The sequence below is a fragment of the Pseudorca crassidens genome, chromosome 9, assembly GCF_039906515.1.
Source record: "Pseudorca crassidens isolate mPseCra1 chromosome 9, mPseCra1.hap1, whole genome shotgun sequence".
Lineage (NCBI taxonomy): Eukaryota > Metazoa > Chordata > Mammalia > Artiodactyla > Delphinidae > Pseudorca > Pseudorca crassidens.
Genome location: NC_090304.1, coordinates 76,557,730 through 76,578,175, shown reverse-complemented (window position 1 = coordinate 76,578,175; position 20,446 = coordinate 76,557,730). Strand labels below are relative to the sequence as shown.

The window sequence follows — 20,446 nt, the reverse complement described above, 5'->3', positions numbered from 1 at the left end:
CACCTTCAGTTAACTCATATCATTGCCAAAAAAGGGATTTGGGTGAATTGGATCAAATGTTTACAGACTAATTGATTGTTTGGACCCTTTGAACAGTGGCTTCAATAATGGATTCACTCCAAAAATCAGTCAAATTTCTGGGTTTGTAAAACATGGCCTAAGTCAAGAGGCAAGGGAAATAGAAGCATTTTCATTATAGATTTCAAAGCAATAGCTATTATTCTTTTAACCTGATGTGATTATATGTTTATTTATTTACTCTCTTGCAGTCCAAAAGCACTCTTTTATTTAAAACATAAATATACCTTGTCTATAGGTGTTATAAAAGTTACACATAAAATTTTTCCTAGAGCTTCATCTGTAAACCAATGGCTGTGTATAAAAGATATCACTATAACAAGTTGAAAGGTGGAGAACTTCATTAAGCTATATTTTGGCACTACAAGATGGAAAGTATCAACACAATTGGTATCTTTTTGGGTTTTTTTTCAGAGATTTGGTTGATTCATTTGACACTATGCAGTGTTAATATACTTGAAATATATACCCCCCTTTCTCCTCTGATTCACCCCCATTCAATCACACACTGGTGGGTTAGGGCCAGGTCAGTTAACCTAAAGAGTACTTCAGTCAAAGGCACACTCTATTCCTGCTTAAGTCCCGAATCCTGCTGGGCTTTCTTACTCTGTTGGACCAGCCTATACCCCTAAGGTCTCGTCAATGGCTCTCCTTTGAAACTCAAAGCAAACCATAGATCACCCCACTAGGCTCTCTTCTGAGCCCTGGCCTGCCCTCTTATTCCCAGAGTCTTCAATTGGCCTCTCAAACAGAAAGTATCCACATGACCAGAGGCCTTCCCAAATCTCACTTCCTTATAACACTTTCATCCCTCCTTCTAAAACATGTTATTTCTCAGACATATTATATTTCACAAGGTGAAAGGCAGGATGGGAATAGAATGTTTTTCTTTTTTTTCCTCTGACTTTTTCAAGTCACAGAATGGGATTCTCTCCCATGTATGTCCTTGAAGCCCACAAGGACCCAATCAGTGTTTGAGGTAATTGGGGTAGAGGGAATAGACAATTTCTTCTAACTTTGCAGTTCTGAAGCTTCCAAATATTTTAAGTACAAACATATTTCTATTAATTTTTTAAAATAAGCTAAAGTGATATATTCTACATAACCTTAAGCTAAATATTTTTCTCACTTCTCAATATATTAATTTGCTTTATTTTTCTATTCTGGAGTTTATTACCACTGTCTACAAACTGAGCTCAATTTATTATGGCTTGTAGCAATATAGGTTTGCATGGAGTAAGGAGTCAATTTTGTAATTCTCAAGGGCAGGAACAGCATATGTGTAAAGAGAGATACAGCAGGTATTATTGACTGCCAACCTTATGAAAAGGATTAAAGATATTTATTTATACAAATGAATGGACCTGAAACTAAAGTGGTAACATATAAGAGACAAAAACAAGAATTCATATAATTTATCAGACCATTAATTTCTCTACTGATATTTTAAAATAAAGAGGAAGCCTGCTTCTATGAAGAAAAAACAAAATTTAGACATATTTTTTCTTTATATTTCTGATCAATCAAAATGAATGTTTACAGGTAATCCTAAGAAGAAATATTTTTGATGGTATATTTTTTTGTTTTCAAATGTAATATTTTTGTGTCATATTTTTCTGGTTTTGTTTTATGACATTCATAGCATAAAAGTTGTTCAAAATTTGAAGCTATGATCGACCCAAGGTAAATAAAAAAGAAAAGTCGCAAATTCGAGGAAAATGAGTTTAACACGATCTAAATATTTTGTACATGACATAACCATTGACAAAATTGATTTATTTAATGAGATGTGAATAATGCAGTTGGGTAATTTTTTCTTATTTATACAGTCTCTCATTAACTGCAAAGTAAATCAGGATGAAAGGAATAATTTAGAAGAAAATGTTTACTTTAAGTTATTGGCAAATGCAACAAAGAAAATTCATTCTTACTATTCTGCTAATACAAATTTATCAAATTCTAGAGTAAGAAGGGGTCTTAGAAATTATCTGGTCCAACTCCCTCACTTTAGTGCTCTATGTGATTAATGCCAAGGCAAATCAAGTGACTGGCTTTTTGTTACACAGCTGATTAAAGACTGAGCTGGGTCTTGACCCAGAAAATTCCTTACTTTGGGTCTAGGACTTTTCCCACTGTATCACATTACCTTTAAAATAAAATTCAATCCAAGCCAAGTTTTATATGTTTGGGCTCATTACAGCTGTGGTCTACCAGTGCTTCCCATAATGTTTACAGAAGAATAAACTGATGTTAATACGTATGTGGCAGCATTTTAAATTGTATTTGTAGGCATAGTTTGTATTTGGATCCACCTCTTTAACCAATATAGAAGAGATATTTCAGCCAAAATCTCTCTCTGCCACCCGAGTTCCATTGCCCTTGTCTCTCTCCATCATTATGTTACTCTTTTATGTTTCAAAAAAGTCTGTGGGGGAAAAGATCATTTTTCTACTTCTCTGTTAAGACACTATGATCATACTGTAGAATTTGGTTCAAAAGATTTCTTACTCCATTTAGTTGATTGTCACATAGATATATAAAAGATAATACAAGGAAAGATTTGGCAGATGAGAAATGAGCATGTCTGTGAATGTTTGTCTAAGGCTAATCTGCATTTCTGACTTTGGGTTGCATGTTTAAGCTCTATAGCCTGTGACAGATTAAAGAATCTCCAAGAATTACTATTTCTTCAGGAGTAGGACAGGCAGGCTTATTTCATTTATTTATTGTATCGTAATTGCTAAGAATGCTTTAAATAACACTTTTATGTTTATGTAGCCACATAACTTTTGAGAAGTAAGGTGTAAATATTGACAATACTAATCAAATAGAAAAAAATGGCAAAGAAACCAGATCTGCATAATCAAGTATTCCCAATTTCTTACTGGGAGAGTTTTAAATAAGTATTATTTTTGGTTTGACATAACATAAAATAATGAAATAAAATAATTGTTTGAATCAATTTGAATTTTGTCCTAATTTTTCCTTAACATTTCACAGAGAAGAAGTTTTTTACATTTGAGTCTAAATTTCTAAAAGTATTATTACTCAAAGAATAAAATTTTATTAACTTACGACCCTGATGCTTTCAAAGTGTCCACCTTCTTTCTCGAAATCGATAGGCTGTCCTTTCAGTGTCCAGTAGAAAGTGACATCCAAACTAGCATCGTGAATTGCTTTGCAGTTAAGGACAACGCTTTCTCCCACTGTTAACTCTGTTCTTTTAGGAGTAAGTTCTATTCTTGTAGGTTCTATAGAAATAAAAATATGTTAATTAGCATAACGTATAGTTTTCACCTTCATTCTGCATTTTAAATAATAGAGAAAAATTAAACAAGGAATCTATGTAATATAGTTGCTCCAGATACATATCTTTTAATAAACTATTATTAATTGAAATATTACCATTTGGTAATATTATCAAATATTACCATATTAATTGAAATATTAGCATTTGTAGGGAACAGATGATTTAAAAGTCCCTATTCCTGTTAAGAAGTCAGCTTGGATGAAAAAGAGGAAAGACTACATAACTAGAAAGAGCAATTGGTGCTCTGGAAGGAGGAACATTAGAAAAAAGAAGCTGTAGCCTCCCTGTCTACCTTCAAGGATCATCAAGTATAAATAAAATAATTTTTACAATAAAAAATACTTCACATCTAAGGAGGAATAATTCAAGTGAGTTCACTTTAAAGGTTATACAGAGCACTTCCCTTCAAATTACTATCTTAAAGGAGATAAAAACCATACTACTACTACTACTATAACAGCTTGTATTCACTTTATAGTTTACAAAACCTTGTAAGTAGAGGAGTAGAAGAGGCACCTCTGGCTGATTATAAAATATCCCCTTTGATAGACAGTGGATGCTTTAATTGAGATCTAAAAAAAAAGGCAAAATATTGAATAGAAATGTTTTTTGAGAAAAAATGTTTACATTAACTATTTAATGATTCAGTTAAATTTTTAAAAAATAGATACATTTTTACTGGGTTTAGAGCAACTTTAAACCAATAAAGGCTAATACCAGCTGTACATCTAAAGGTTAGTTAAGCTAATGATCAAACAACTGCAATATGATATTTTTTTTAATAAAGTAGGGAGGTGATGGAGACAGGATATTGATACTTTCTTTTTTCCTAATTAGGTTCCTGATTGTAGATACCTCAAGAAGCCTGACACAGATGAAAAATTATCCTAATTTTCCTATTTCAGCTCTACTGTTTGCAATAGCATAGTCTGATGAAAGACCATGGTTAACCACTGATAAGATCCTTTAATATGCAGCCTCCTTCAAAGCAGTCTCAGAAAGAGTGATACCAGGAAGGGAATGCCACAGTAAATATTAACATTCTGGAAGTCAAATATTCTGTGTGGCATTCTAAATTCTGTCTTCATCAGAGAAGACAGATCATCACAGCATACTGCAGTTTAAACTGTGAGAATTGGAATGTTCTGAGTAACTAAATATTCCACTTAACTCGTGATTAACAGAGAACATTTTTGTTATTATTAAATTTAAAAAGTCTGTGGATCCAGCATTGCCTCACTATGAAAAACGTTGTTTAGCACACACAAGGAATGAGACCTGGACTGGAAGACTGACTTGGATTCCAGTAATGTATGCTATAAGTGAAGACATTTTTAAAATTATGTTCCTTCCTTCCCTGGATGTTTGCCTCTTTTCTAAAATATCAGAGTGCTGGCTATTTTAATTACATTTCTCTTTCTAAAGAAAGGGGAAAATGAACATTACTATATTTTTTGTGGCCAAAGTATGATTCATTATATACTACATGCACAAATGGAAAAAATTAGTGATATACTTCATCGTGAAAACTATTCCTTTACCAAATGAAGAGAATGTCTAAGATAGGAGATTTTCTTAGTACTAAACAATGACAGGTAGTCTCAAAAGAATGTTCTAGACTTGGAATCTAGTTCACTTTAGAACTAGAAAACTAACTAACTGTTAGAAAACTAACAGAAACATTTAAGCATACTAAAAAGTTACAGTGTATAAAAATTCCATTGATGCAGAAATCAAAGAGTAGCTCTGATGTCAGTTCATCTGATGTATATTTCAACACCACATGTTCATGTCCTCCTTTTGCTACTCTTTTTTTTTGCCCCAAATCCCCAGTTGAAGTGGTAACAAAGGAATATTACTGATTGATGCTAAAATTAATCTTGATTCAGGAAAATATTTTTATACTGTTGGTATACTTTTAAATTTTGAGACATCGACTAAAACTTCAGAAAGCTTTCTTTACCCTCCCACATAGTGTGTTCAGAGCATAATATTTAAATTTCTACCAACAAGGTGTTCCTTTCTTCATAGTCCCCTAAATAATGGAAAGGGACAATTTGACTGTGTTAGTTCTTTGTGTACAATATATTTCTTGAACAGGAACATGCACACACATATATGCAAATACACATACATGCACGTTATATTTATTCACTTTCTGATAAGGCCATGAAACTATGCTTATAAAACATTTAGCCACATTTTCTTACCTTTCACAGAAACGGAAGCTATGATTTCAGCAGAACCAAAGACATTTTCCCCTTGGCAAACGTACTCTCCCTCATCTGATTTAGAAGCATTTAAGATCCGTAGACTCCCGTCTGGAAGAATAGCTATTCTGAAAATTATTAAAAAGGTTTTTTTTTCCTGTTTTACTGCAAATCAAGTAAGTGGTAAGAAACTCTCATGAAATCTGAAACCACTTCCAAGTAATAATAAATAAGGTAAAGGATCACTGTGAAAATATGCAGTGATAGTAGAAATGTTTTGCCCTTCAAGAAATTATGCAATAAACCCACATAACACCTTCTTATATTTAAAAAGGTTAGGGAGTTACGGGTTATTTTTCTTTTGACAACTTTATGACAGTTCCTTTTAAAACTTGTGGAAAAAAAGGTGACCCTGAATTTGATTATTAAAACTTATACTATCACCAGTGTTATTTTAATATTAAGCTTGAGGTATTTCACCTCAAACCAAGAATGACCTCAAAAATCAAATATAAAAAGAAACATCATAAAAACATAGAGGAGGACAAGTACAAACATAAAATTAATTGTATACAGCCTCGAGATGATTTATGGTGGTTTCTCTGCAGTGCAACCCGTGTAGCAAGGGCGTGACAGACCTGATACCTGAAACCTGGGCTGCTCGTACTGCGCTTTTCAAACATAAAAGCATGACATCTGAGTTTGCATTTGGGCTCTTTCAAGACCTTTATCAAAACTGGATCTTGAGTCTTATATGAAGGTGAGAAATTAAAGCATTATTAAAAATTTTTAGAAGTTCTGTGAAAATGAGGTTGACATTCAGGATTACCATATTCTCCTGTGTATTCATCATTCCAGAAATATAAGGATATCAAACTTAATTAGAATTTTTGTCCTTTTCTCCTTCTTATGCTCCTGAAGTATAACCTATTATTTCACCAGTGCATCGACCTACTGAAGCAACCCGAGACATAACAGAAATGGCTGTTGTGATTTTATTTGATATGCCACTAGAATTTAGCCTGACTTAGGAAAGAGGAAGTAACAGTATGTGCTACTTTAGGTAGAAAACTAAAGGTCTCACTGAACTTAAAATCCTAAAATTGGATCCTCCTAGTTCTGAAAAGAATAGTTTATTGCAGGGCAACATGATAACATTAAACTATTTAAGATACAAGAATAATGGCTAAATCAGTTTATCAACATCCTTTATGTTATTTTAAAATATGTATTCAGTTTTGCCAATCAGTCCAGAACTCATGGTTATGGGCAGCATTGAACTTTTAACAATTGGATTAGATTCTAGGCTGCTGAATATTGCTTATTAATTTATACTTACATATTATTATCCATAAAGAGACCAGTTTACTGTTCTCAATATGGATTTTCAATATGGATCAAATTTGATTTACAATGTATGAGAAGGGAGCCAAATTTAGAAGCAAGCCAAACTAGGAATAGAGGATTTGACTGTAATTTATGTCTAGCAGGGATATTAATGAGACATTTGGAAAACACAGTGGTCTCTGAAGTTATATAATCCATTTAAGATGGTCAATGAAAAATTCTGTTTGTTATTTAGATAGCACTATTTCTATAAAAATGGAATATATGTACTCATTCCATTTCAATCACAAAGATACACATGCTACAAAAAGATTTATTTGAAAGCAAAGATTATACTTTTTATAAACAAATAAGCTTTCTCTTGTGAGAATGACACACTTTATTGAAATATAGTTAAATTACTACAGTTTGTGCAGATTATTAATATTGTGAAAATGTCTACATTTTACTGACTGGTGTAAATTCTAATCTAGCAGGTGAGAAGTTTGGCTTAAAATGTCACCCCCTTTAAAGAAATAAATGTATCTTAGAAAAATGTCACCCCCTTTAAAGAAATAAATGTATCTTAGATATTGGTAGTATTTTAGCTCTTAATTTAAGATAAGTCCTTTCTCACTGACAGGAGGCAATATATTACAAAGATAGTTTATGAACACTCCTGTACTTTAGGCCACTGATCCACTTGGAGGATGAAGAATTTTGAATACCATGGTATTTTTTACCTGTCAAGTGACAATGTCATTTAACCAAAAGCCTGTCTACTGATTCAAGTTTCAAATCCTTATCAGATAAGCTCTTTTTTTAATTTAGAAAAGAAAAAAATAGAATAGACAATGAATGCAATTTATATTATAACATCTGGCTATTGCAAACAAATACTGAGATAATTGAATACTGAATTAATATTTCTTTGCAATTTCCAGCTTCTTTGTCTTCTGCCCTATGTTATTACCATGTGACTCCTACATTTGGAATCTTCAGATTTGTAGACTAATTCTTCTGAGACATCCTTGAACTTGGAATGGGGTAATAAGGGAGTGGTAAGGTGACGGTCCGTTGTGGACAGGGAGAAATTTTAGAAATGCAAACCAGCATTCTAGCACTTAGTATCAAGGCACATTTACTCTCTTCTGGTCTCTAAATTTCTCCACAAGTTTCTGCCTCGACCTGGAGGTGTCTTGGTTCTCATCTTGCACTTAGTTACTGGATCTTTGCCTTGGTAACTTGCCCAATACCACAATCTACCTAGTATACCATTGTGCTTACCCTATCTTGCAAGGATTCATTGTTAACTTCCTGATGCCTATCTTGATCTCCAAATTTCAGGATCATTTTCTGGACTCTCCATTTCCATGTTTGGCTTACCTGTCAGATAGTACAACCTATTTTAGACCCTTCCAAGTGCTTGTCTGGGAGTACCACCTATGCACCTGCTGCCATATTATTTAGAGATCATGCTTTGACTTCCAGATTAGATTTTTTCTAGTACCCTATCATAATGGATATTATATCACGGAATCATTAATCACTAATTGAGACTGTGTGCTTTAAAGTCAGAGAGGGTTGCGTTCAAATCGCTGCCATTGACGAGTACTTGTATGATCTTAAAATTACTCAGTCTCTTTCCTTATATGTAAAACTATCATAATTATATCTAACTAGTTCTTTAACAGTATTAACTTGATAATATATGTAAATTATTCTATTTTTGTGGTGTGTGTAGACATTAATTGAAAATTTACTCAAAATTTTAAATAAAATTTGTGACAAATTTTTAAAAAGAAAAAGTAGAGAGTGCCAGGGAAAGTTCTTACTATGAAAGCCTCAACTATTTAGGGTGATGAATCTTTTCTGAGTGAAGTATTGCAGTGAGAACTGAAGGATGAAAGAGAGCTAACTAGGCAAAGTGTGGGAAAGCAGAGGGAATGACATTTGTAAGGCCCCCAGATGGGAAAGACCACAAGACCTTGAAGAATGAAATGGCCAATTATGATGGCATATAAAAAGCAGGAGCAGAGAGTGGCTCAAGGTAAGACTGGAGAGGTAGACAGGGAGTAAGATTATGCAGGACCTCTCATACTATGAAAAATATCTGTCTTTATTTTAGGTCAATGAGAGCTGCCAATTTTTTTTTAACAGCTTTACTGATGTATAATAGGCATATAATAAGCTCGCATGTTTAAAGCGTATAACTTTGAAAAGTTCTCACGTATAGATATACAGTCATGAAACCATTAATTAGCATCGTCGAGATCATCAACATATATGTCCCCCTCAAATCTTCCCTGTGTTCCTCTGTATTCTCTCCCCCCAGCCCCTTCTCATACCACCCTTATCACTGGACTACTACTGATCTGCTTTCTATCACTAGAGTAAGTTTTCACTTTTACAAAATTTTATATAAATAGACTCTTAACACTATGTACTCCTTTTGTTTAGTTAATTTCACTCAGCATAATTAAGTTGACATTAAATTGAGTGTCATCCTTGTTACAATGATCAAGAATCAATTCCTCTTCATTGCTGAGCAGTATTCTACTGTGTGTAGATGGCACAACTTGCATATCCCTCACCTTTTGGTGGATGCTTGTGTTATTTTCAGCTTGTGGCTGCTATGCTGCTATGAAGATTTGTATATATGTATTTTATGAATATTTGCTTTATTTCTTTTGGATAAATACTTAGAACTGTAATGACTAGATCATCTGGTTAGTTTTATGTTTAACTTTTTAAGAAGCTGCCATACTGTTTCCACATGGTTGTGCCACTTTACATTTCTAGCATCCCAGTGTGAGAGTTCTTGCAACACTTGATATGGTCAGTCTTTTTAATTTTAGTGATTACGAAAAGCAGGTACTCTAGAATCTTGTTGTTATAAGTTCCATTTCCCTAATGACTGCTGATGTTGAGCATCTTTATATTTGCTTATTTTCCATCTGTATATCTTCTTGGGTGAAGAGAGTGTGAGAATATTTTACCATTTTTATGGAGTTGTTATTGAGGTTTGACAGTTCTTTTTATATTCTATATAGAATTCCTTTTGCAGGTATCAGACTGACAAATATTTTTTGCCAGTTTCTGGCATGTCTTAGCATTTTTCCAACAGCAGAAGTTCTTGGTTGATGAAGTCCAATCTATTTCATGCTTTGTGCTTTTGTTGTTGTACTAAGCAATAGGTTAGGTTTGTTACCTAACCTAAGGTCACAAAGTTTTTCTATGTTTTCTTTTTGATGTTCTATAGTTTTAATTTTTATGTTTATGTCTATGATTCATTTTGAGTTACATTTTGTTCATGCTATGAGGTAGGAATCTAACTATTTATTTATTTAGTATATGGTTATCCAGTTGTTCTGTGCCACCATTTGGAAAAGACTATCTTCTCTCCATTGTCAAAAATTAATTGGCATTCATGTCCTGGCTATTGTAAATAGTGCTGCAATGAACATTGGGGTGCATGTATCTTTTTGAATTATGGTTTTCTCTGGGTATATGCCCAGTAGTGGGATTGCTGGGTCATATGGTAGTTCTATTTTTAGTTTTTTAAGGAACCTCCATACTGTTTTCCATAGTGGCTGTATCAATTTACATTCCCACTAACAGTGTTAAGACAGTTCCCTTTTCTCCACACCCTGTCCAGCATTTATTGTTTGTAGAGTTTTCAATGATGGCCATTCTGACCAGTGTGAGGTGATACCTTATTGTAGTTTTGATTTGCATTTCTCTAATAATTAGTGATGTTGAGCATCTAAACGTCCATCAACAGAGGAATTGATAAAGAAGATGTGGTACATATATACAATATTTATTCAGCAATAAAAAGGAATGAAATTGGGTCATTTGTAGACATAGATGGACCTAGAGACTGTCATACAGAGTGAAGTAAGTCAGAAAGAGAAAAACAAATACCGTATATTAACACATATATGTGCAATCTAGAAAAATGGTATAGACGATTTTGTTTGCAAAGCAGAAACAGAGACACAGACATAAAGAACAAACGTATGGATACCAAGGGGGAATGGGAGTGAGATGAACTTGGAGACTGGGATTGACATGTATACACTACTATGCATAAAATAGATAACAAATGAGAACCTATTGTATAGTACAGGGAACTCTACTGGATGCTCTATTGTGACCTAAATGGGAAGGAAATCCAAAAAAGAGGGGATATATGTATATGTATGGATGATTCACTTTGCTGTACAGCAGAAACTGACAAAACAGTGTGAAGCAACTATACTCCAATAAAAAAAAAATCCATTAGCTGTACATTACAGAGAAAAACCATGCATTAGGTAAACCTCTTTCCATTATGAGTTATGGTGTTGTTGACCGTGAGTTCAATGTTAATAAATCACCATTATATATTATATCAGATGTCTTTAAACAGACATGCATAAGACAAGGCTATGTACTGACCAGTTGTCCACAAGGTGATCAGAGGCTTGCAGGAACGTAACCCTGTTTTTCCCCCATGAACAATGGTTCAGTATTTGCTAATTCAGTGTTTGTGATGAATTTATAGAACATAGATACACAGAAAAATGAGAATTGACTGTATTTACTGCATGAAGTGATGGAGCGGTCTGGGGGTTGCTTAAAAATAATTCACGGAGGCACAGGGAATTAGGTTGGGGCATAGAGGAAACACATTGATGAGTCGAAAATTGGTGAAGCTGCAAATAGCTGCTCATTAAACTGTTTTCTCTATTTTTGTAAATGTTTGGCATTTCCTTAATAAAAAGTTTCTTGCAAAATCCCTGCCCAAAAGATACATCAATTAACATTATATGTGTAGGTCAACAACTACTTAACTGTCTCTGCTATCTCATTGATCTGTCTTGATTACTGTATCAATATGATTTGTCTTGAAGTCATGTAAGTTAATTCTTTCTACTTTGCTCTTCTTTTTCAGAGCTGTTTTGGCTATATTCTTTGCATTTCCATACGAATTTTTCAATTAGCTTGCCAATTTTGAAAAAGCCTACTGAGATTTTGATTGGAATTTCAGTGCTTTAGCTCAATTTTCACAAAAAAATTAACACATTAACGATATGGCTTTACAGTACATGAACATGACATATCTCCATTTATTTAGGTCATTTAAAATTTCTCCAAGAAATATTTTGTAGTTATCAGTCTACAGGTCTTAGATATCTTTTGTCAGGTTTATCCTTTTTTTGATGCTATAGTAAAGTACTTTTAAAAAATTAATTAATTAATTCATTTATTTATATGAAATATTTTGAGGTAATTATAGAAAAACATGTAGTTTTAAGAAGTAATACACAGAAGAATAGAGGACATGGTTAAAAATCTTGGGGCTCACATCTTGGGGCCCAACCTCGGCATATTGACTCAAGTCTGGGAGTGGATTTCAGGAATCTGCATTTCAGCAAGCTCTTCAGCACACCAGAGACCTTCAAGATGGCAGAAGAATAAGACATGGAGATCATCTTCCTCCCCACAAATACATCAAAAATACATCTACATGTGGAACACCTCCTACAGAATACCTACTGAACGCTGGCAGAAGACCTCAGACTTCCGAAAAATCAAGAAACTACCCATGTACCTGGCCGTGTGGCTGACAGGGTCTTGATGCTCTAACAAAGTGTCAGACCTGAGTCTCTGAGGTGAGAGAGCCGAGTTCAGGATATTGGTCCACAAGACACCTCCCAGCCCCACGTAATATCAGATGGTGAAAGTTCTCCCAGAGATCCCCGTATCAATTCTAAGGCCCAGCTCCACTCAGCGACCAGCAAGCTCCAGTGCTGGACACCTTATGCCAAAGAACTAGCAAGACAGGAACACAAACCCACCCTTAGCAGAGAGGCTGCCTAAAATCATAAGAAGTTCACAGACACCACAAAACACACCACCGGACGTGGTCCTGCCCACCAGAAGGAGAAGATACAGCCTCATCCACCAGAACACAGGCTCCAGCCCCCTTCAACAGGAAGCCTACACAATCCACTGAACCAACTTTAGCCACTGCAGGAAGACACCAAAAACAATGGGAACTGCAAACCTGCAGCCTGCAAAAAGGAGACCCCAAACACAGTAAGTTAAACAAAATGAGAAGACAGAGAAATAAACAGCAGATGAAGGAGGAAGATAAAAACCCTCCAGAACAAACAAATGAAGAGGAAATAGGCAACCTATCTAAAAAATAATTCAGAGTAATGATAGTAAAGATGATCCAAAATCTTGGAAATAGAACGGAAAAAATACAAGAAACATTTAGCAAGGAACTAGAAGAACTAAAGAGCAAATAAATAATGAAAAACAACACAATAAATGAAATTAAAAATGCTCTAGAAGGAATCAATAGAAGAATAACTGAGGCAGAAGAATGGATAAGTGACCTGGAAGATAAAATAGTGGAAATAACTACTGCAGAGTAGAATAAAGAAAAAAGAATGAAAAATATTGAGGACAGTCTCAGAGACTTCTGGGACAACATTAAAAGCACCAACACTCAAATTATAGGGATCCCAGAAGAAGAAGAGATAAAGAAAGGGACTGAGAAAATATCTGAAGAGATTATAGTTGAAAATTTCCATAATATGGGAAAGGAAATAATCAGTCAAGTCTAGGAAGCACAGAGAGTCCCATACAGGATAAATCCAAGGAGAAACATGCAAGACACATATTAATCAAACTATCAAAAATTAAATACAAAGAAAAAATATTAAAAACAGCAAGGGAAAAGCAACAAATAACATTCAAGGGAATCCCCATAGGTTTAATAGCTGATCTTTCAACAGAAACTCTGCAAGCCAGAAGGGAGTGACAGGACATATTTAAAGTGATGAAAGGGAAAAACCTACAACCCAGATTACTCTACCCAGCAAGGATCTCATTCAAATTCAATGAAGAAATTAAAACTTTAACAGACAAGCAAAAGCTAAGAGAATTCAGCACCACCAAACCAGCTCTACAACAAATGCTAAAGGAACTTATCTAAGTGGGAAACACAAGAGGAGAAAAAGACTGAGAAAAACAAACCCAAAACAATTAAGAAAATGGTCATAGGAACATACATATCGATAACTACCTTAAATGTAAATGGATTAAATGCTCCAACCAAAAGACATAGATTGCCTGAATGGATACAAAAACAAGACCTGTATATATGCTGTCTACAAGAGACCCACTTCAGACCTAGGGACACATAAAGACTGAAAGCGAAGAGATGGAAAAAAGATATTCCATGCAAATGGAAATCAAAAGAAAGCTGGAGTTGCAATTCTCATATCAGACAGAATAGACTTTAAAACAGACTATTACAAGAGACAAAGAAGGACACTACATAATGATCAAGGGATCAATGCAAGAAGAAGATACAACAATTGTAAATATTTATGCACCCCAAATAGGAGCACCTCAATTCATAAGGCAAATGCTAACAGCCATTAAAGGGGAAATCGACAGTAACACAATCATAGTAGGGGATGTTAACATCCCACTTTCACCAATGGACAGATCTTCCAAAATGAAAATAAATAAGGAAACACAGCTTAAATGATACATTAAACAACATGGACATAATTGATATTTATAGGACATTCCATCCAAGAACAACAGAATACACTTTCTTCTCAAAATAAAGAAAAGGAAGAGAGCAACCAAATCAGTAAACAAATCTACCAAAGATAATAAGCTGTAAATACTAAACTAAGATTAACATAAAACCATAAATAAATTAGATGCAGAAAGCAAACCCCATGTCTACCCTTTCTCCCAAAGTCCACCTCCTCAATTTGGGATGTTTCATTGTCTATTCAGGTATTCCACAAATGCAGGGCACATCAAGTTGATTGTGGAGATTTAATCCACTGCTCCTGAGGCTGCTGGGAGAAATTTCCCTTTCTCTTCTTTGTTCACACAGCTCCTGGGGTTCAGCTTTGGATTAGGCCCCGCCTCTGTGTGTAGGTCGCCTGAGGGCGTCTTTTGTGAAGTCTGAGGTTTCTGCCAGCGTTCAGTAGGTGCTCTGTAGGAGTTGTTCCACATGTAGATGTAGTTTTGATGTATTTGTGGGGAGGAAGGTGATCTCCACGTCTTACTCCTCCACCATCTTGAAGGCGTCCCTCCTGTCATCTTCTTAATAGGAAAAACAATTATATGTGTAATTATAATTAAATGAGATTGTGCTAATGGAGATGCACGTTTCCAGAGAAAGTGATATCTAAGATGATACCTACAAGAAGTAGGAATTAGGCCATTGAATGGCTGGAAGCAGGAGATAGAGTGAAGCATCTCAGTTAGATTCGTCAACTTCTTATTGAATAACTTCTGTAGTCCAGACACTACAGAAGGTATCTGGTATACAATGAAGAAAAAATTCCAGTTCCTACCCTCAGGAATTACAACTAAAGAGGAATCATCAGACAAGCAAGCAAGAAATTAACATTCAGCATATTAAATTCTGGAAAGGAATAAGCACAGGTAACTCTTTGGATTACATAGAGCGACAGCTCACCAGCCTGGGGGATGTGAGTGTGGTTAGAGGAGAAATCTCAGGGGAGGTGACAACTCATTTGAGGGCTGAACATTAGGTAAGTCTTATTCTTATCCAGGCTTTGTGGGAGGGATAGGTAAAATTATTTATTGATAAGCCTGTTTTCTGATTGCTTTTCTGAACTCTAGTCTTTCACTCCTTGCATTCAAATTGTACATTTCCTCTGGATTTAACTTCCTAAATTAGAGCTCACTCTTTTGCCTGAAATTTTCATGGCTCTCAGTCTAGCCTGCAAAATAACATACTTCTCCTTTGTAGAACAGTTAAAAGTCTCCACCAAATGGTCATAACTTCTATCATCCCTGATCTCCTGTGCTCTGCAGGTCTCCAAACCCTTTGTAATGCATTTTCTCTGTGTGTTTTATTTCATTTGTAAATTACCTACGCATCTCACACACATACACACATAGAGTGCTATACTAATAATGCTAAGTACACTGTAAACATATAATAATTAGATATTATAAGTAAAACAAACATGTTATTCCATTTTCTCCTTTCCCTCCTCCCATCCCCTAATGAATATCTTGCACAATTGAACTGTTCATACCTGTATTTGGAGACCACTTCTCTAGTCATAAGTCCATGTACCTTTCAGTGGTTAGATTCCTACCTATTTATCACAGCTCAAATGTGCTATCTGCCTGAACTCCTCCTTAATGCTCTTTAGTTAGGATTATTACTGCCTTCGTTTTCTACTTCCTCAGAAGCAAAATAGCACTGTCACATTTTTTTCTTCGTACATGATAGCTTGTGTGTCTTATCCACTAAGAACTACAGTTTCAGCATTTTCAAGTGGCTACATTAAGACTTGAGAACAGAAAAAAATGATTGGTTCAAATAATTAAAAACTACTTCAGTGTTGAAAATAATACAATGGAATGTTGTAACAATTAGTCAACCCAAATTTATCTCTTCCATTGATGTATAAGAAAGAGTTACCACCATAAAAATATAATAAAATTTTACTATTATATTAGTACTTTCAATGACAGAGTTATAAGAAATATTTCAAAATATTCTATAACAAAAGTACATTTTATATGAGATATAGGTACATTTATGATTTTTGATAAAATCTGAGATGAAACCTTTAAAAAATAAGAGAGCTTAGGACCTATAAATGTCTTAATATGGTTCTGCTAATGCTAAGCATTTACTAATCACTTTATATGTGTCAGGCATCATACTAAACTTCTACACCTTATTTCACATAAGGCTTCTAACTATGTGAGTTGAGTATTGCTAGCCTCATTTACTAATGAGAAAACTATGGTTCCTCATAATTTATTGCTTTATTCAAGGCTATTCAGCAAGTGACAGTGCCTTGATTTCAGCCAGGGTCTTTGATTTGTTATTTGTTTGCCTGCCAGTATCTACCTGACTCACTTGTAACCTCCTGCACTTGTTGTCTTCGTAAACTCCACAATAGCTGGTACTTAATAAATGGGGATGGAAATAAACTGGATATACCTTAAGTGATTTATCTTATAGATGAAGAAATTGATGTCCAGAGCACTTCAAATCACTTTTAAAAAATAAAATGGCATATAGTTTGTTTGATAATATTTATTATGCTCCTACTGTCTGCCAAGCCCTGTAAAAAAAAAACCTCTTTTAATACATTTTAATACTTACAAAGACCCCAGGTGTAATTTTACACTCATTTGATAAAGGAAAAGGAAGAAAATGAGGCACAGAGGACAGAAATAACTATCAAGATTTTAGAGCATGCCTGCTGGATTCCAAAATTCATACTGCACTTTAAGCTACTATACGTTGACCCAAAGTAAGCATCAGAAGAAAGCTTTGCATTAAATCACAAGCTTAGTGGCAGCTCTGACCTGTGATAGAAGCTGACAGAAGTGGAAACTCAAGGGTAACAACAGGAGACACATGTTTCCTATAGACGATGAAATAGAGAAATTCACACTCCTTAACTTGATCAGTAAGATTTTACAAAGCTAAGGGCAATATGCACTCAAGGAGGGCTGTGCCGTCACCTTCTCTTCCCTTTAGATGCAGTTTAGCTGGAAGGAAGAAGGGAGATGACCCAGAAAGACATGTATGATGGCCTTTAGAAAGCAAGAGGGAAAGTTTAAGTGCAGAAGTTACTTTAATTAATGGATCTCATCCCTGGCTCTGAGCATCACTGAAAGGAACTTGAAGAAATTGCAGGGCCTTTTGTGCTGAGCCACCGAATCATTTCAGAACCTCTATGCTCTGCAGAAAGGGTGAGACGGAACAGAGGCAGCTTCTTTGTCAGAGCTAGATATTGGAAGGTATTTGCCATTAACAAAACAAAATGAAATAAAATAAAAACCACAAACACATACTTTTATTGTCCTCTTTCTGAGGATATAGCTACAAGGATTTGTCACAGACACAGCAAAAACATACACTGAAATACACTCATTTTTTTTTCCTCAGATTGGCTTCTTACACCAATGTTTCTTATTTTACATAAATTTGTATGAAAAATTCTGAGTGTGCATGTATCTATTTTTGTGGAGACACTATGTAACTTTCCTCAGATTCTCAAGGGAATCTGTGATGAAAACAAGATTAAGAACCATCATAAAATCTTTTATTTTGTAGATGACATAACTGTACTCAAAGATGGGAAACCTAGAGTATTACCTTTTTAAAGTTCAGGGTAAAATTCAGACTATTAACTCAGAAGTCATCATTTGCTTGTCTTTTTTCCATCATAACAAATTGGTCAAGCCAGATCTATTGCACATTTTAAATATCTCTTACATCTAACCCCTTAATTTTGGCTTACTGGAGAGCCTAAACACAGTGGGTAACAAACATGAAGTGGTTTGACCTTTTCTAATTATTGCCTTTAAACATGTTCTGTCTAATCCCTTTTTCTACTTCCTTTGAACGTCCAGAAGGTCCCTCAGCTTTCAGATAACTTTTATTTGTCACAAAGGGCACAGTTATCTCTGATGTTCTGCTCTTCCCCTCCACTTGCTCAGCCCTTAGCAAGTGACTCGAACCCAGGAAGCTGCAACTACAAGGAGAATGGAGAATGGTCTCTCTTTACACCTTTTCTCTTTCTTCTCCCCAATTCTCTTTCTCCTCTGTGTGTCACAGTAGGGAGGAGAGAACTGGTAAGGGAGCAGTGTCTCTTCCTTCCCTGCTTCTTTTTGGTCCTTACTGGGATGCAGCTGCCACTCTGGGTGAAGTGCTATCCACTGACCCATTGCTGATGGAGGCCTCCAAAGACTGGTAATTGTGAGCATGTCAGTTATTCTGTGGGCCCTTCTTCCTGAGTGTTCCCTGATGTAGCCTCCTTTTCAGGCACTGCCTCTTCCCCTCTCTGTCAGCTCTCACTTCTGTCAATTTGCTCATGGAGCCTAGAACACTCATGCTTGCCTCCCTTCTCTAAATTCCATCCAACCCATGGGAACCCCACATACTCTTGCTCTTCTAAATGGTAGGAGTGTAGGTCTCCTTCCTGCCACCCCCCCTTGCTGCTGTGTCGTCTCTCTCCAGTTATCTTCTCCCCCTATTCAAACAGGGCCAGAAGACGATTGGCAATTCTGTTATCTAAGCAAATGTTCCATAAGGAATAAGATACCAGTTTTATAATGTCTGTGACTGTCCTTGGAATTTTCTCCCTTACTTGAATTTCAAGTTGGGAGGGGTAAGGAAAAAATCTCACAATCCACATTAAGCCAGAGTCTACAAAGAATGTCTCCCCATCTCTCTAATATTGTCTTATACACACAGAAGTGAGGAGGGAAGAAGGACGTGGAGGTGGAAGATAATGCTATGCTGAGATGACATTTAGACAAGCAGAACTGGTGTAGCTACCTGTGTCCCGAATGAGCTACCTGGTTCCTAAATTTTTAGGTGTCTCTGCAGGATATTGGGTGCTTAGTGCAGCTTTGTTCTCACTTTTGAGTTTCAGGTTTAACATATAATTACCACTTTCTCTTACTACCACAATGTTATTTGAAGCTCTCATCAACATTCATCTTTATTTTTTTTACATCTTTATTGGGGTATAATTGCTTTACAATGGTGTGTTAGTTTCTGCTTTATAACAAAGTGAATCAGTTATACATATACATATGTTCCCATATCTCTTCCCTCTTGCGTCTCCCTCACTCCCACCCTCCCTATCCCACCCCTCCAGGCGGTCACAAAGCACCGAGCCGATATCCCTGTGCCATGCGGCTGCTTCCCACTAGCTATCTACCTTACGTTTGTTAGTGTATATATGTCCATGCCTCTCTCTCGCCCTGTCACACCTCACCCTTCCTCCTCCCCATATCCTCAAGTCCATTGCTTTCAGTACCAGGCCACTCCCTATTTCAACACGTTGGCCACCGTGTGGTGTATGATGCTCTTACCGCTGACTTAATGCCTATCCAAGTCTCCATGCGGCATTCAGGATAAAATCCGAAACTCTTCAGTATGATGTATGATTCTTTCATAATCTTAATCTATCTCTGCCTTTCCAATCACATCTCAAACTCCTAGCTGCTTCCTCACATCTACACCCATCATTCTTTCTCTTCATAATGAACCACTTGTCATCCTGTGAAGAGTCTATGTCTTTCCATGACCTCAAGTCTTGGCAAGTAGTTTTCCTCTATCTAGCTTTTCCTGCTTCCCAGCTTCAGATCTCTCTGGTAGATTCCTTATCATTCTCAAACTACTTGTTGTTGTTGCTCAAATCACATCTGGGTGATGTTCTGTGATCCTCAGTTATTATCTCCTTACCCATACATCATTATTCTTCTGTACTCTTATACTTCGAATACATTCCTCAGTATCCCAGATCTCAGAATACTGTTATAAATATGTTTTCTAGACTGAAAACTATTTGAGGAAGGAAATAAGCATCATAATGACACAGTAAGTAGTCAACAAATTAGTGCTCAAATCCCTTATCTTAGTATCTGATTAATTACCACATTTAGTATAAATTAATTTATCAGACCCTGTTTTTTCCAT

General features: G+C 35.5%; 1 protein-coding gene across 3 annotated transcripts in view; it reads right to left on the bottom strand.

Moving 5' to 3' along the window:
• CNTN5 (contactin 5) overlaps positions 1-20,446 on the bottom strand; it is a 1,387,157-nt gene that overhangs the window by 173,879 nt on the left and 1,192,832 nt on the right. For all 3 annotated transcript variants that reach the window (XM_067750786.1, XM_067750785.1, XM_067750787.1), the window contains 2 exons: positions 5,599-5,726; positions 3,154-3,329 (listed from right to left, as the gene is read on the bottom strand). In XM_067750786.1, coding sequence (XP_067606887.1) covers positions 3,154-3,329; positions 5,599-5,726 — 304 coding nt within the window. The remainder of the gene's footprint in view (positions 1-3,153; positions 3,330-5,598; positions 5,727-20,446) is intronic.